The sequence below is a fragment of the Syngnathoides biaculeatus genome, chromosome 12 (assembly GCF_019802595.1).
Source record: "Syngnathoides biaculeatus isolate LvHL_M chromosome 12, ASM1980259v1, whole genome shotgun sequence".
NCBI lineage: Eukaryota > Metazoa > Chordata > Actinopteri > Syngnathiformes > Syngnathidae > Syngnathoides > Syngnathoides biaculeatus.
The window spans coordinates 4,393,184-4,411,612 of record NC_084651.1 but is presented as its reverse complement, the minus strand read 5'-3'; the positions used below and the strand labels follow the sequence as shown (position 1 = coordinate 4,411,612).

Sequence of the window (18,429 nt, the reverse complement as noted above, 5' to 3'; positions counted from 1 at the left end):
GATGTACATGTGGTCATACAGAGAAGAAGAAGAAGGGGGGGGGGGCATGTTCCAGGTTTGGCAACCTAGTCCTGGCACGACGCGTTTTGTCAGATTAAACAGAAGCGGAGGGTTTTTCGGCTGGCACAGACGTCAGAAATATAATTACTCAAGTACAGATTTGTGAAAAATCTTGATTGAAATAATATTTTGTCACCTTGTCGAAGAACTGTCTGAGGGCCTTGTGGCACTTCCTCTTGTTGCAAACTTCGGCGGTGGAGACCCGGCTGGTGCACGGGCTGATGTAGGCCGAGCGGTACTTCTTGCACGTGTCGTTCAGGTTGCAGGCCTTGGCCGCGTTCAGGCAGTTGTTCTCCCGGGCCACTGCCGGCTCCCCTGAGAAGAGAGGACGAGTCAAGACCGGGCGGAAATTCCACAGGAATTCTGTCACTCACGACACGAGCCGCGGTAATGGAACACACGAGCGCCACTTCTTCAGAAAAGCCACGTCGATCCTTGACCGTCTTCCAAAGAAATCCCAAAAGACTAGACCCTCAACCGAAATCTCCTAACCTTAATCAGAACCCACTAAGCCTGACTGCCAAACCTAACGCTGACCCCACCAGTTCTGTCCCTCATGATACAATTTACACTAAAAGCACACCGGACTGCCACAGGCACTTATGAAATATACATTAAAAAAAAAAAAAAAAAAAAAAAGGCTTTAACCCAGGTTGGCGTGTCGACTTTTCCAATGCGCAATGATGCTTATAAGTTGTTCATTAAAGCCCAAGTGTCATGCCCAAAAATATTCTAAAATAGTGATTGTCATGAAAAATACATATAACATTATTCACTTCAATGTCTATACGGAAAAATAAATATGAACAGAGAGCGCGTCATCCATGCGCAAAGTTGCGGAAGTCTCATTCGCCATTCAAGTGGTAGCCATATTGGCTGCCTCTTCTGTCCGTGATGTCACACTAGGACATTCGCCACTGAAAACACGCTTTGCCACCTACCATGGGAGACGAACACGCTTTTGACACGGAAGCTCTTTTCGAAGAAGAGAACATCTCACAACCGAGTGAAGTGACCGGGGCAATTTTACACTATCGTTTCGAGCCATATTTAGATGATATGCGGATCACGGCCAAACCACCAACCCGCCCGATCCACCTCCGTGCGGCGGTGATAAAAACAACGCCGCCCGCCAGCGACGACGCCGCCGCAGCAGCCAAACCGCCTCCCCTTCCGATCCACTTCCGCGGCGGAGGTGAGACACCGTGCCCCGGCGCCACGATAAGCCACACAGCCTCAGCCGGTGGCGATCCACAAGGACGGTATACGCCGTCCTTTAGCGGCTGCTGCACGGAAGCCTTCCGATGCGCACATCGACGCATTTAGGACCCCTGATTTACGGATTACGCCCCCACCCCCAACTATTTTTTATTTTTTTAGTAGCTATATACACACATCTACCTGTCATTTGGAACCCACAAAGCTCTCGTCCTTTGCACCCGTGCAATCCATTTTTCACGACGATCCGGATCTTTTGGAAAAGTATAAGGAGCGAATCCATCCTCCTGACCGTTCAAGCAATATCCGGCAATACAACGAGCCGGCATTTCGCCTAACACGAAGGAAGAACGGGCTAACTTCCAGCAGGTAAAACGCGTATAAACATATGAGACTGCTCGAGTGCGCTACTGCCCCGTACGTCACTTCCTGCTTCTTCTCAAAAACAAATCCCTCAAGAGGATTTTCATGGTGGGAGTTACAAAAAGCCATATATGTCAAAATCATGTTTTGTGGTGGAAAAAAAACAGCTGGGTCCATACCGGCTGCCGTTTTTTTCCATGAATAACATACTAAAAATTCTGCATTTCGTGACAGTGGACCTTTAAATCACTAATCTCATATTGTGGCAAGAACCTCTCTGAACTCAAGAGGTGGTGAAAACTGGTAGTGATGCTTCAGGTTTTGAGGCAATATTTTACTAAAAACAAGTCCAGCAGCTCAGTCAAGTCAATCACCAAATCCATCTGAAATGGAACCTGCTAAGGCTAACGCTAGCTGACGACCAGCTTTAAACCCTCACGTCACATGTCGGCAAATTCCAAACGTCCTCCAGGAACAGCGAAAAGACGGAGAAAAAACTGCAGTGCGGTCGATCAATAACTTCTTTATTGTCAAAATGAACGCTTGACGTCACCAAGGAAATAGACTCGGTCTACGGGCCGCGCTCAGTTTGCTTCCGAGTGCCTGCATCCGGCCAGCGCGGACGTCGGTCTGCTATCGTTCCCAGCGACGGGTCTCTCACAGCCGCTGTGCTACTTTGCTGAAAATGGAGCAAAATCCATTTTTTTTTTCTGTGTAATTAAGCAGCGCCAATTAAGCAGAGGGGAGGGCCAGAGCGACGAACATCTGGGAGCAGGCGGGCGGGCGATGAACTGAATTAAAAAGTGTGCTAATGAAGAGCAATACTTCAAACGGGTCGAGGGAGGCGGGGGGGGGGGGGGGGGGACGGAGACGAGAAGTAGTCCAAACGGGAGGGGGTGGCTGGGTTTCGGGAGGGGGGGGGTGGGGTTTGCGGGGAACGAGGGCGACCACGTGATCATGTAGTCATTAACGACAGATCATCAAACCGGGGGAAATGGCGCTGGGGAGGATGCATGGAGAAGATGACATTTCTGCAGACGACTGGCCGAACCTTACACGTGACAACAATCTCCGGTATCTGGTTGAGAAAATGGAGAATCAAAGTCATCAAGGAGGCCGCGAGGGGTAACTCATAAACTCCGGCTGGAATTCCTGCCAAGTACCGGCCGGGTCCTGTGAGAACTACCTCCCGTCACCTGATAAAAGATGAGACGAATATGTCACAAAAATCTCCCGTATTTTAACCGAAAGACAAGAAGAAGCGAGAAAATTAAAGCGGCTGCAGAAATTTCCGGCAAATGTTTCCTGGACCCTACACGTCGCAACAACTCCCCCGGGGGTGTGATGACAAGTCGAGTACTAAATGGTCAGCTGAAGATGGAGTCATTTCAGACCAGCGACAAAAAAAATTCCCACACCGATGACGAAAATGTTCAGGGATGTTTGGGCGACTTCTGGAAGGCGCTGGTTTTCTTTTACGTGAGACGACAATCTTCCGTCATCTCCGTGAATAGACGAGAAGAAAAGCGGTCAGACATTTCTGGGAAGTACTGGCTGTTTTCTACACGTGACGACAATCTCCCGTCCATTGTGAGCCACACAATGAAGTTATGGGAAAGAGTAGTGGAGGCTAGACTCAGGTCACAAGTAAGTATATGCGAGCAACGGTATGCTTTCATGCCTAGAAAGAGTACCAGAGATGCATTATTTGCCTTGAGGATGCTCGTGGAAAAGTACAGAAGTATTTTCGTAGACCTAGAGAAAGCCTATGACAGAGTACCAAAAGAGGAACTGTGGTAACTGCATGCGCAAGTCCGGTGTGGCGGAGAAATATGTTAGAATAGTACAGGACATGTGTGAGGACAGCAGAACAGCGGTGAGAATTTAAGGTGGAGGTGGGACTGCATCAGGGATCCGCGCTGAGCCCCGTCCTGTTTGAGGTGGTAACTGGATTGGCTGAGTGATGAGGTTAGACTGGATTCCCCTTGGACCATGATATTTGCACATGATATTGTGATCTTCAGTGAAAGGAGGGAGCAGTTAGAAAGATGGAGGCATGCACTGGAAAGTAGAGGAATGAAGATTAGCCGAGGTAAAACAGAATTTATGTGCGTGAATGAGAGGGCGGAGGGGGAAGAGTGAAGCTCCAAGGAGAAGCGATGGCGAGGGTGGACGACTTCAAATACTTGGGGTCAACAATCCAGAGCGATGGTGAGTGTGGAAGTGAAGAAACTGCTCCAAGCGGGGTGGAACAGTTGTCGGTAGGTGTCTGGTGTTCTATGTGACAGAAGAGTCTCTGCTAGAATCAAGGAAAAAGTTTATAAAACAGTTGTGAGGCCGGATGTACGGATTAGAGACGGTAGCATTGAAGAAACAACAGGAAGCGGAACTGGAGGTGGCAGAAATGAAGATGCTGAGGTTCTCGTTGGATAAGATTAGAAATGAGCTCATTAGAGGGACAGCCAAAGTTGGATGTTTTGGAGACAAGGTCTGAGAGCGCAGACTCCGATGGTTTGGACATGTCCAGAGGCGAGAAAGTGAGGAAATTGGTAGGAGGATGGTAAGGATGGAGCTACCAGGGAAGAGAGCGAGAGGATGACCAAAGAAAAGGTTGATGGATGTTGTGAGGGAGGACATGAGGACTGTGGGTGTTAGAGAGGAAGATACACGGGATGGGCTTAGATGGAAAAAGATGACACGCTGTGGCGACTCTTAATCGGGACAAGCCGAAAGGAAAAGAACAAGAAGACAACAATCTCCCATCGTCTCCAGGCAAAGACAAGACGAAAAGCAATCAAGGAAGTTGAGCATCAAATGGGCTGCAGGAATCCTCCAGATTTTCGGGGAGCATGTTTGGTTTTTCTTTAACAAGAAAAACAAGGGCTTAATTTAGGACAAAAAATGCTTTTCAAGTCCAACTTTCCCGACGATTCCCCAAAACAAGAGAAAAATTTAACGAGGAGGAAGGCCTGCGCGTCCTCATCTTCACGGCTCTCTCCGGACCTCGGTGACGTGACGAGGCGCAATTCCGCATCGATCCTTTGCGCCGGCGGCTCCTCGGCGGCGGCTTGCTGTTTTTGTGTCGGAGCCGGAGGAGGAAGCCGCGGGCATCTTGTGGCTTGTTTGGCAAAAAAAAAAAAAAAGAAAAAAAAAAACGATCGATAGTCAATCTGTACTTTTTCACCCCCCCCACGCAGAACCAGACCCCCGCGAAGACTGCGCCAGTCAAGTGAGGGCAGACAGAAAAACGTCCAGGGGAGAGTTTTGGTGTGACTTCTTCTTCGTGACACTCTGGCCTGGGTTATTGACCAACGTCGTCACCATCGGTTCGGGTTGTCGTAATTTTTAAAATCACGTTTCGGTTTGAGTTCATATTGTGCACTGCTGACACCAACCACAAGGATGGAAACCGAGAGGACAAAAGCACAGTCAATGTTGACACCTTAGACGAAGACGAAGAACGACTAGCGACTGATAGTAGATATCATTGGCAGAATGATCTCCTTTAACACTTTGTTTTTAATTATCTATAATATTTCAATTATTTTTAGTGGGGGGAACGTTTTTTTTTAAATATCGGGTTAATAGAGGGCGGCACGGTGGATCAGCTGGAAAACCGTTCTGAGGTCCCAGGTTCAATCCCGGACCCGCCTGTGTGGAGTTTGCATGTTCTCCCCGTGCCTGCGTTGGTTTCCTCCGGGTGGGCACTCCGGTTTCCTCAAAAACATTAATTGGACACTCTAAATTGCCCCAAGGTGTGATTGTCAGTGCGACTGTTTGTCTCGATGTTCCCTGCGATTGGCTGGCGACCAGTTCAGGGTGTACCCCGCCCCATGCCCGTTGACACCTGTTGATGGGCTCCAGCACTCCCAGCGACCCTCGTGAGGATGAGCAGCTAAGAAAATGGATGGGTGGATGGTTAATAAATAAAATTCTACAAGGGAAAAACGAATCAAGATCGAAACTTGTTTTGGATATAGTAATTGTCGTTTGTTTTTACTTTTGATTGAAAGAGATTTCAATTGAAAAAAGTGGAACATTTCATTCCCGTGCAAAAAAATATGTAACTTTTTATGGCCATATTGCTCAGTCCTACTGGGGTGTAAACATAATTCCAGTACGTGGTGCAACCAACACGGAAACCGGAGACCTGAGAATGGAGACGGGGGGGGGGGGGGGGCAATTGTAAAATTGAGAGTAGCTGGAAAAACGACTCAAGATGCAAAAACCATATTCCCGTTTGTCAATGTCACGGTTTCAAAACCGCAACAAAAATATTATAGACCAAATTAACTCGTGTACTAGCATGACTAACGTGACTTCATTTCCACTCTGACGTTACTTCCCAAAGCGGAAAACAGCAGGAAATGTAACTTCTCCTATCCTGAGAAAGAAGTACTTTCACTGTTCTCCTACAATTTCATTCCGTACCAAACAATACATTTTCTTTTAATGTTCACTAATGTACACACAGAGCACGTTCAAACAAAAAAAAAGTGGTTGGTATTAACCTGAACGTTAAAACTGCAATATTTTTGCTCACGTCAGAATTCTTAAAATGAAGATCAAAACAAAACAAACCGACTGTCGTGAAGCATTGCAGCAAGATGCTAAACGCACAACTAAATAAAATATCAAGACGTGTTTTCGTTGGCTTTTTATGTACCCCCCCCCCCGCCAAAAAAAAACAAGTCCATAAAAATTCAGACGACACCAATGAAGGACTTCAAAGGCTCCGTCGTTGTCCACAGCGACCCCTGGGGCCTGAAGATATATGACGGCAGGCTGATGGCATCATCAGTTGCGCTCACGTAGGGGGTGGGGGGTTGGGGGCCGGGGCCATCTGGATGCCTGGCCGGGAGAGCGAGGACCCCCCCCCCCGGTTGCTCATGTTTCCGATGCGGCCGCAAATTGATTATCAGGTCTCCTGTTTCCTCCACTCCCGACGACACCCCCGCCCCGCCCCCGCCACCCCATTTAGCCAGCGGCTCCCCAAAACTGGCCCCCTGCCCCCCTCTCCCCTCCACCTAATTATAATCAGGACAGTGCCGGGTTGAATGTTGACCTCCACCGCGACATTTCCCTGAATACAATGACGCTTTCTGATTGACCCCCCCAGTCCCCCCCGCCACACCCAACACCCCATCGATCCTTCTGGCATAGCTGGGAAAGTCCTCTTTAGCACACTTTAAGGAATCTGAGTCGTGTTTAAAGTGAGGAATGAATGGAAATGCACACATTTCAAATCCGAATGGATGAAAGGCCGCCATCTAGAGGGATCCGGCGGCCATTACTGCGGTTTACAAATCTGAATTCCACAGACAACCTGGGCGAGAGCCTCTTCTACGCCCTTCCCGTTAGAAAAGATCAAGAATCGTCGAGAAAGTTCGTTCATGACGACTCCGTGGACGCTCCCACGTGGCAAATGAGGAAAAAAAAATGATGGCTCGTTGCTCGGACTGGGGGGTGAAGACGGGTTGGTCATTCTTTTGTTTCCCAAAAAAGAAGAAGAAGAGAAGGTATTTCCAGTGGCGCTCTGGGGTCTTGACTCTGTGTGTCGTTAATAACGAGCGTCCCAGCGCAATAAAGTCATGTGGCAGTGAGTGAGCGCGGCGGCGCCGGTAGTCGCAAATAGCGTAAGTCACATTTGCAGTAATTGATCCCTGCAGTGTTGACTGCGGTCCACCGTTTCACCTCGTCCTCGCCTTGGCACTTTATTGAGCTTTGGTGCCCAGCGACAATAAAAGACAAAATCACACAGAGGAGTCGGTGACACTTTCAGACCTTCGTCAAAGACGCTTCACAATAATCGCAAGGAAACGAACAAAAACGAAGACGCCGAGCTTCAGAGGCCAATTCCAGGCCTTCCTTGCTTTAAAACCTGAACTTGAAACCAGGACCATGTTTTGCAACCCTAAAGGCCCCTTCACATCCGCACGTGCGGCGAAGGCGCTGATGTCACTTTATACCCAAGCTCAACCCATGCGTGGTTGGGAAAATGTGCTGCAGTTCTTCTCCGAGTCAGAGGTGTTGCTACGGCTGGTATTGGCTTAGATGCCACCGGGTTGGGGTTTCCTCAGCACATTTTGGTCACTTCCACTCACTGTTGTTAACTTTCCCTTTCTGTCAGTTACGAGCGATACGGGGACGGACCCAAATGCAGGACTTCCAGGCAACGGCATAGTGTTCAAAGTGGTTTCATCCCAGAAACAGGCGACCGTGGAAGCGTCTGTTCGAACAAATGGACGTAAATTGTTGACGGCCGAGTGACTGCGGGAGTATAAAGTGGCTCTAAAGTGAGAACCCAACATCTGGTCCCCTTAAAGCCTATAAAACCGTTTAAAACACTAACCTGGGCTTGGGCCCTGAAATTGAAGCTTGAAATTTGAAGTTTCTAAACCCCAATTTGGAATCTCGAAGTGAGCATTAGGCACAACGCCCTAACCCTATCTTGAATAGCGAGACCCCCAATTGTACATACAAAAGAACCACGTAAGAACCACACCGTTAAACATTTATAAAGCGTAACCCTTCATCTAAAGATGACCATCTTGAATATTAAGAAATGGTCTTTATCCTAAATAAAGCAAAGTTTTGGCCAATCTTTGACAACATAACCTGAACACACGCACAAATACACGTATAGCAAATACATATTCCTCACTCCACTCAAGTACTGTAAGTTCTTCTACAACACTCCTCACTGTATTCCTATAAAAACAAATACTAGAAGTACTTATCTGGACATAATAGATCACAGAAAAGCAACCTGATTATAAGCCTCACCCAGTATATTTGTAAAGGAAATACCATTTGGTACACACATAGGCCGCACCTGTGTAAAAGCCGCAAGTGCCCACATTGAAACACATTTTACAGAGAAAGACGGTAAACAGAGTTTAACGCTAACACTAGCGTGGCACGCTAACAGGGCCCGTTGGTTAAAAAAAAAAACATACTGGTAAAAATCACTGAGACACGGCAGTAACACACTAGTGCAGCGCTAACAGCGCCGGACCGGTAAAAGTCACTTCCTCGGCACATATATTCCACCGGTCTCACTCTCACCTTTTTCCGCTCGAGTGCCCCGTTGCAGCCGTTAGATAAAACGCATTTTGGGAACGACTGCAGAAAACGAACAAAAGATCGACTTCAACTCCGCACTTGATGAGGGCGGGGGGGGGGGGGTGGAAACCAGTCCACAGTACCCGGAGAAAACCCACACAGGCATGGGGGGGAGAACATGCAACTCAGAACTGCGAACCCAACGGTTTACCAACCGATCCACCGTGCCGACTTTTCCATAAATTCATTCAACCGGGGAAGGACATTCAATGGAACAATATGAAATATTACGCCATACACGTGAGCTGACCTTTCCAACTACGAGCTCTTAATGGAAAATATCTGACGGGAAGACAAATAACACAACAACAACAAAAATGGAGATCAATGGTGCAATTTGGGCTCTTTGTTAACACCGCGAAAGGCGAACGTTTGAAAAAAAAAAAAAAAAAGGTCCAAAGTGGATGTTTTTGGGAAAAAAAAAAAAGAAAAATAAAAGTGCAGTATATGTCAGTGCGATAGATGCCATGTAAATTAAAAAAAAAAAAAAAAGAATACAAATCCGAACTTCAAATCCAAAGCAACGTCTTCACATTTAATGAGGAAAACGTATCAAATCGGATTGATGGAATTGATCAGAAAATAATCGATAGCTACGACCCGACTTCCAATTAGCCCTGACGAATTGGCGCCCACGACCGCGTCGGAATACGCTAGAAAGATATAAATAAATGCGTAAAGTGCAACTAAAAAAATAAAAAGTTGCATACAACGTTATATTGCCTCTTTAGCGCCATCTTTCTTTTCAAGTACATCATAAACAATAAATACGATGGTAATTTTAGCTTGATGGATTTTCATCATTTTTGTTACTTTATTGATTTTTTTTTAGCCGCTTCAATAGTTCATAAGTGCACTAAACCAACAACACGACTGCTTTACAACTTAGCCGTTTGGATCCTATATTAAGCCACTTTTGTTTTTTTCAAAGGAGCGACTTGAGGCTTTAAATCTCGCCGACGTCTGCCGTAAACTGAAACGATCTGCCGAGCAAAAGGCCATTCGAGAATTTTAGCGAAGCAGATCGCGCGCCGCAATTCTTGGCGAGTTTTCGACCTCCTGAGGCCTTGAGACGGACATCTAATGCTTGAGTTGTTTCGGTTGGCGTGATCTTTTTGGATTGGATTGGATTCCTACTCTCAGCGCGATGCACTCAAGGGCGTTGATTCTTTATCCTCCGCAAAGAATCACAAATTGTAACTGCGTGTCTGTCTTATACTGCCCCCTGGTGGCCAAGGCGTGCACACCAGATGGAGCGGCACGAGACCCATCCATCCATCCATCCATTTTCTACCGCTTCTCCGGGTCGGGTCGGAGGGGAAGTAGCTTCAGCAGGGATACCCGGACTTCCCTTTCCCCAGCCACTTCTTCCAGCTCTTCCGGAGGGATTCCAAGCCAGGTCTCTCCAGCGTGTCCTGGGTCGTCCTCGGGGTCTCTTTCCGGTGGTACATGCCCGGAACACCTCACCAGGGAGGCGTCCGAGAGGCGTCCGGATCAGATCCCCCAGCCACCTCAACTGGCTCCTCTCAATGCGGAAGAGCAGCAGCTCGACACTGAGCCCCTCCCGGATGACCGAGCCTCTCACCCTATCTCCAAGGGAGTGTCCGGACACCCTGCGGAGGAAACTCATTTCGGCCGCTTGTATCCGGGATCTTGTTCTTCCGGTCCTGACCCACAGCTTGTGCCCAAAGGCGACGGTAGGAACGTAGATCGACTGGTAAATTGAGAGTTTCGGCTTTGGACTTATCTCCCTCTTCACCACAACGGACCAATACAAAGTTCGAATCACTGCAGACGCTGCACCGATCCGTCTGTCGATTTCCCGCCCATCGTATAGATAAAAACAGTTTAATTCTTTATGTGATGTGCAATATTTTTATAACGCACGATAGCTGAGAGTGCTATTTTTCCTCATTAAAATGCAGATTACACATTTTTTTAAGGGATTATTAGTATTTTCCATTCATTTGAACAAGAAAAGATGATTTTGGAGTGTTTTGTGTTATGAGTGTTTTGACGGACTCCAAGTAGTTTTTTGTACTTCTCCTATGTTGCGGTAACGCTCAAGTCTTAGCTTGGCTTTTTTTTTTTCCTAGCGTCTTGACTTTTAAGTCCATTTTTGTTGGTCCATCCAACCTTGCCTCGTAATCAAAGCAAATAGAAAGTACTCAAGCTAATCACGGCGGCCTCCGCCAGGGCCCGCTGCCTCCTTCCATTTGGCCCGAGTGCAGCGGTCGCCAAGGCGGCCGGACCGCCACTCAATCGGCAACTCGGCGTGCTTTTACTTTACTTTCTATTAACGAGGCCGACACGACCAGCCAGATGGCGTCCGGACGCGCTTCGACGGACTTCCATCAAATGTCGACGAGGTCTTTGTTTTCATTTCGTTGAATTCAATCAGACGGGGTCCTTGACTGCTAAAACTTTACACAGGTTATCTTTCATCGCTATGCTAGCGCTATATGCTACTTGGCGGCAGGATGTTGAACGAGTCTTGAGAGGTTTTTTTTCCAATTCATTTCGACAATATCTTGACCACAAAAAGTCAACTTTTCACAGTTAACCTACAGCTGAATCCTAAAAGTTCCCTTCGTCAACTTTTCTTTGCTAGGATACTGCTCAGCGCTCAAATGTGGAAGGGCTAAAATGCTAAATACCTGAATTATGTCAACAAATCTCCAGCTATGCTTTTTATTTTCACCTCATACCGTTCAACCAGACACCTTAATTAAAAAAAAAAACGTCAACTTCACCACTACGCTGCAGCTAAATGCAAAAATATTCAACAGCCTGCAGGAGATCTAGTCTGAACTCTTAATTTTCACCTTGTTTACTTCAGTCAGACACCTTCTTAAAGTTCAACTTTTCATTGCTACATGCAAAATGCTAAATGTCTAAAGGGCATCGACAAGACTCAAGTCCAGTTTTTTTAGTTGCAGCTAATTTGATTTCATCAGACAATGCTTTTAGCACTAAAAAGACAACTTTTCACGGCTAAGTTTCAGACAATGCTAAAAGGCGCTAACATGTCAACAAGTCCGGAGACGCGCACTGATACGCCAGTTCAGCGACGTTTAACCACGAAGCTAACGAGCTAACCTCGTGACTATTTCATTCCATACGCAAATAATTTAAAGGCTTTCGTCCCATCGTTGCTATGGAAACCCCAAACGCAGACCTGACCTACAAGACTGATTGATTGATTGCTTGTGTGTGTGTGTGTGTGTGTGTGTGTGGTGTGTGTGTGTGTGTGTGGTACTGTATATGTTGTGCATGGTAACTGCGCGCGTGTGCGTGTGTGTGTGTGTCCTGTCCAGATGCCTGGTTATGGTTTATGGATATTCATTACAGAACCATTACAGCTGAGGTGACACGGGAAAGGAAAGATGTTTTATCTGGGAACCCATAAAACAAAAACACACAAACGCTCGTCCGTATTTCCTGACGCGGGAGAAATGAAAGCATCGCTCATCCGTGCGGCGGCCACGGACGCGCCGATGAGAAACAAATCCGGCGAACGAGTTTGTCACAAAACGCAACGGCAGGATCGGTTGAAGACCTGAAATGGCGAACGGGCGCCAGCGCTCCGTTTCCTCTCGTGCGCCTTTCTGTGACTCTTCCGGTTTCCCTGCAACCTGCCGGCGACGGGGCTGCTAAATCGGCGGCCATGTTGTATTTTTCGTTGAATATTACAGCGTCTTTTATACGAGTTGTGTATTTTTCATTTGATTTATTTTTCATTTTAAAAGCTGCCGTACAGCGCGATTCCGTGAGACCGGCTCGGAAAACCGGGAGAGCACAAAGCGGCCTGGATCTCATCAAGCGAGCGTCGGGAGCGACTTTGTGTAAACAAGCGGCGGCATTAAACACCTGAGGGGTCCTCGGTGGGATTTACAGGCAATTTTTTTCCCCCCTCTCTTGTAAAGTGACGACAGATGCGCGTCTTAATCTAATTGCTCCGTTTCAGCACTTCCATCGGCCCATTAGCGGGTTCATGAATCCTGCGGGCTGACAGAGCTCCTGTCCTCCAGACACAGTCCAGATGTCCCGGCGGACTCGAGGAGATGTTCCCGCGTTGTAAAGAGGCCTCCAAAGATAAACAAGACGGCGGGTAGGGGGTGTTCTGGGGGGGGGGGGTACGTCGAGTAGCGGAACGCGCGACCGACCAAGAGTTCTCGTCTCTCTTGAGCGACCGCCCGGCAAGCGTTCAGGCCGCGTCGTTGAGCTTGCGGAACTCAGCAAATGCGACTTTTAGCGGCTGCAATTACTCGGCGGAGAGACCTTCTTAAGATGTTCCTCAGTCAAGCAAAGCTTCAAACCTCCACCAAGAAGGATATGAAAGTTTTCGTCTTTTCCTTTCGGCTTGTCCCGATTAGGGGTCGCCAGAGCGTGTCATTTTTTTCCAACTAAGCCTATCTCGTGAATCTTCCTCTCTAACAGCCATCCATCAACCTTTTCTTTGGTCTTCGTCTCGCTCTCTTCCTTGGTAGCTCCATCCTTACCATCCTCTTACCAATTTCCTCACTCTCTCGCCTCTGGACATGTCCAAACCATCGAAGTCTGGCGTTTCTAACCTTGTCTCCAAAACATCCAACTTTGTCTGTCCCTTAAATGAACTCATTTCTAATCCTGTCCAATCTGCTCACTCCGAGCGAGAACCTCAACATCTTCATTTCTGCCACCTCCAGTTCTGGTTCCCGTTGTTTCTTCAGTCCCGCCGTCTCTAGTCCGTAAATCTTGGCCGGCCTCACCACCGTTTTCTAAACTTTTCCCTCGATTCTAGCGGATACTCTTCTGTCACATAGAACACCGGACACCTTCCGCCAACTGTTCCACCCCGCTTGGACCTGTTTCTTCACTTCCTTACCACATTCGCCATCGCTCTGGATTGTTGACCCCAAGTATTTGAAGTCGTCCACCCTCGCCATCGCTTCCCCCTGGAGCTTCACTCTTCCCCCTCCGCCCCTCTCATTCACGCACATATATTCTGTTTTACTTCGGCTAATCTTCATTCCTCTCCTTTCCAGTGCTTGCCTCCACCTTTTTAATTGTTCCTCCGCCTGTTCCCTGCAGATCCCAATATCATCCGCGAACATCATAGTCCAAGGGGATTCCAGTCTGACCTCATCTCTCAGCCTATCCATTACTACTGCAAACAAACAGAAAGGGGCTCAGGGCGGAACCCTGATGCAGTCCCACCTCTATCCCCCTTGTACCAGTTTCTTCACTTCCTTACCACACTCAACCTTTGCTCTGTATTGTTGACCCCTAAAAGGATACGATATGATAAATAATGAAGATAAACATGCATAGAAAATATGCCAAATAGATTGAATTAAAAAAAAAAAAAATCCAAGTGTAAATGCTCACATGATAAAATGAAAACTTGCAATTAATGTAAATCTCTCCATGCAATTCAGTGGTCCACAAAGTTTATGTTGAGCGTGCCACTTTTTGGAGGTGAGAATTTCCTGGCTAGCATTCTTCCTTTTAAAAAAAAAAAAAAATCATGCTTTTTCCAGAATGCCATATTTTGCATTAAAAAAAGAAAAGAAACAACACTAACATTCGAGTCAACGATACGTCATATTTTTCCATTCCAATCTGTTTTGGTCCTTCAGAAGACCTCGGGAACTATTTTCCATTAAGTCTCCAATTTTCTGCACTTTTTACGTTAAAATGAGCGATGTTTGAAAGGTTTACTTTTGACTTGTTTGACTGCAGAGTCCATCTTCAAATTGCTCAGCTGACATTGAGGGAATTATTTATGACGTTCCAAAAAAATCCCCAAACAAAATTCTCTAACTAAGCGATGCAGTATTTGACGTATTTACTTGCTCCTTCCACATTTCTTGAGAAATTTAAACCCTCCAACTAGTTATTTTTACTACTTTGAATAATGCGAGGTCGTCATTTTGTTTGTAAAAAGTCCAAAACCAAAATGGCTCCAAATGTGAAGCGCTTATCGAGCGTCCAATCTGACTGATGAGCATTGTCTTTGAAAAGTGCACATTTGGGTCAAACACGCACACGCAGTTAACAGCCCCCCCAGCCCCCCATGACGCGTCTATTGACCGAATCTAACGCCGATCAACCTATTTTCTCTTTGTTTGGCTCTTCTTCTCCTGCCAATTAGGCACAAACGCAAATCGGTTCTGCACGGAGGAGTCGACAGTCCCTTTAGCCGATCGGGACGCAGAACACGATGCGGGTTTTCCCTTAGCGTGGGGGTGTCAAATTCGTTTTTAATCGCAGGCAGGCCACATTGGAGTTAGGCTTTCTCTCAGAGGGCCATGAAAATCTTGAATTGACCCGCCGAAAGGAAAAGAAGAAGAAGTTGATGTTTGGTAACACAAAAATACTTGCAATATCTCAATGTCATCATTTATGGTATGACAATTTGAAATTTTGGTGCAGATTTGAAGAAAAATCATGGAAGTTGATACACATGATTTGCCTTTGCGGGCCACGTAAAATCATGCGCCGGGCCGCATCTGGGCCCCAGGCCTTGAGTTTGAACACCTGTGCCTTAGCGATTCAGCTAAGTTTAGCCTGCCTAAGGGCTGAGGATATTGGAGGTTTTTAGAACTGTTTATTCTCACATTTATCCACCCATCCATACATTTTCTTCGCCGCTTATCCCCACGAAGGTCGCGAGGAGTTCTGGAGCCTATCCCAGCTGTCGACAGGCAGGGGGCGGGGTACACCCTGAACCTGAACCATCGTAGGGGACGTCGAGACAAATAGCCGGACTCACAATCACACGTAGGGGCAATTTAGATTGTCCAATTAATCCATCCGTCCATTTTCTTAGCCGCTTATCCTCACGAGTGTCGCGGGGAGTGCTGGAGCCTCTCCCAGCTGTCGACGGACAGGTGGCGGGGTACACCCTGAACTGGTTGCCAGCCAATCACAGGGCACATAGAGACAAACAGCCGGACTCACAATCACACCTAGGGGCAATTTTGCATGTTTTTGGGATGAGAGAGGAAATTCCACACAGGCGGTTCGGGATTGAACCCGGGACCTCAGAACTGTGAGGCCAACGCTTTCCAGCTGATCCACCGTGTTGCATATTTAGCACTAATAAAGAACATTAACCATGCAAAATATCAATCTCAACTGCAAGTATTATTGCTGTCCAGTTTCAATCGTCTGTGACTTTGAGTGTGCGTGGCTTTAAATAAAGGACAATACCGACGAGGGCTTTTCATTCTCATTTAAAAAAAACAAGTCAAACATTTTTCGGGCCGTTTCAATGGAGGAAGTTCAAGTGCTTCGTGCTCCACGCCGTATGAAAACCAGGAAGGCGTGTGACTGAAATCCATTTTGTACAAACACGCGTCACAAGAGAACGCTTGCTCATCCTTTGAGTGTTTTTTTTTTTTTTTTTGGCAAAACAAGCCACTCCGCTGTCATTAAAGGCGGCGACTAATTGCAGTGAAGTAGCGCAAACGAGCTTTGTTTGGCAGACGTCCACCGGAAAGTGCATTAGAGCGCGCCGGGGTGGCGGAGTTTCGGTCTTTTGTGACGCGACGTGTGGCGAAGTGCGCGGGGACCATGAAGCGGACGTCAATTCCAAAAAAGCAAAATTAAAAAAAACAAAAAAAAAAAAACGGAAATTACAAGTTTGGAAATGTGAGAAAGCTACCAAAAAAAAAAAAAAAAAAAAAAAAAAACCCACACATTTTCACTGCTCTGATCGTGTTTGGCGTACCAAAAGCGTAACCGCTTCGGATGTAGTACCGGGACTGACCTGTGAGAGGCGGCCCGTTGCCAAACTGCGTTGGCAGAGGATTGGTCAGATCATCATCCATCCATCCATCCATTTTCTTAGCCGCTTATCCTCACGAGCCTATCCCAGCTGTCAACGGGCAAGAGGCGGGGTACACCCTGAACTGGTTGCCTGCCAATCGCAGGGGCACATCGAGACAAACATTCACACTCACAATCGCACCTACGGGCAATTTAGAGGGTCCAATTAATGTTGCACGTTTTTGGGTTGTGGGAGGAAACCCGAGTGTCCGGACAAAAACCCACGTAGGCACGGGGAGAACATGCAAACTCCACATAGGCGGGTCAGGGATTGAACTCGGGGACCTCAGAACTTGTGGGGACAACGATTTACCACCTGACCCACCGCGCTCCCCAGATCATCATAATCAGTAAATTTTCTTTTTTTTTTTTTTGCTTTCATTTTAGGATTACGAGCATGTGTGCGCCTCGCTTTTGAGACCACGACATGGCTCTCATTCCATAAAGCCTTTGGACACTTTTATTCCCCTCTCCAAATATTGAGCGCGTTGAACATTTACGATGATCGGCCTGACGATTTAAAGAGGGAAAAGAACTGAACAGGAAGGGCCCTCCTGGTTCCAGGTCCGTTCCACAGCTGCTGTTCGGCCTCGTCGTTTATATTTTGGGCTTTCGCTGGCTTGGTGGTCTTCTTATTGTTATTAATGAAAGCAACACATTTGCATAATAATAGCAACAATGGAGTCAAACAGGTGCACGCTCTTGTTCCAGGCCTTATTCGGGCCCGCGCGCGATTGCAAGTGTAAACACAAAGATGGATGACACGCGAATGACCTCCCCCAAGGCTTTGCCACCCTTCTGTCCGCTATCATTTGGATACTGTATGTACGTACGCACATGAGAAATCATATCTATCATTTGAAAATGCTCACCAAAAATGTAAAAAGCTAATAATGTATATTTGAAGGCGCACTGTATGTACAGGATACAAATCCTGAATAAAATTCAAGTAAAAATTTAAATACAATTCACAAAAATACATAATATTTTGATTTATATCTATAAAGGAATCCTCAATAATAGTCAATACAATACATATATATATATATACATATATATATACATATATATGGATATATAGAGTATTTACAAAAACACAAATATTTCAAATTCATTTTAAATACTATATCTGAATTCATACTGAATAATATAACCAAAAAAATCGGAACACAAATTTAAAAAATAATATATTTGACTGCATGTTTTTAAGTCCTGAAAGATATCTTTTAAAAAAAAAATAAGAGGACAAAATATACTAAAAATAAGTAAATTATTCTTTTGAGCAGAGTCTTCAATTTTGTGATTTTTTTCATTTATTTTAAGAATATTTTTTGAGGACTTTAATTTCAACAGCGACCCATCAAATGAAAAAAAAAAAATCCTAGTAAAAATCGTAGATATAATCTGCAATTGATGAAATGCCCCTTGGTAGTGCAAATAAATAATGTCGTTTTTCACGATGTTATAAATGACATATAACATACCCTTGTGTGATTTTTAAAAACAGCTTTAGAGCAGATTTAAAGCAGCCGCTACTTTTTGGGAGCGGATTGCTCGCGTCACACAATTTTGCGGTCCGGCGCGGGCCACCATATTAGGGACGACGACCTACTGTATTAAAAAGAAACATATTATAAATCATTCCTCGGTCGCAATTTAAGGAGGTCACACTGAAGACGTTTTGTGACTCGGACGAGGAGAGGGGGAACGGGAATAAGTCCACCTCAAAAATGCGGCGACGCAGAATTTCTGTGTTTATCCTTAATGAACTCATCTCACTAAATAATTTGTTGGCTGATTTGTGGTTAGCAGTAAAATACAAAACAAAAATGTAATAAATATCATACA

General features: G+C 46.1%; 1 protein-coding gene across 4 annotated transcripts in view; it reads right to left on the bottom strand.

Annotated features, from left to right (window-relative positions):
- Positions 1-18,429, bottom strand: part of gfra1a (gdnf family receptor alpha 1a) — a 69,712-nt gene that overhangs the window by 14,075 nt on the left and 37,208 nt on the right. For all 4 annotated transcript variants that reach the window (XM_061837808.1, XM_061837807.1, XM_061837806.1 and 1 more), the window contains one exon: positions 197-375. In XM_061837808.1, coding sequence (XP_061693792.1) covers positions 197-375 — 179 coding nt within the window. The remainder of the gene's footprint in view (positions 1-196; positions 376-18,429) is intronic.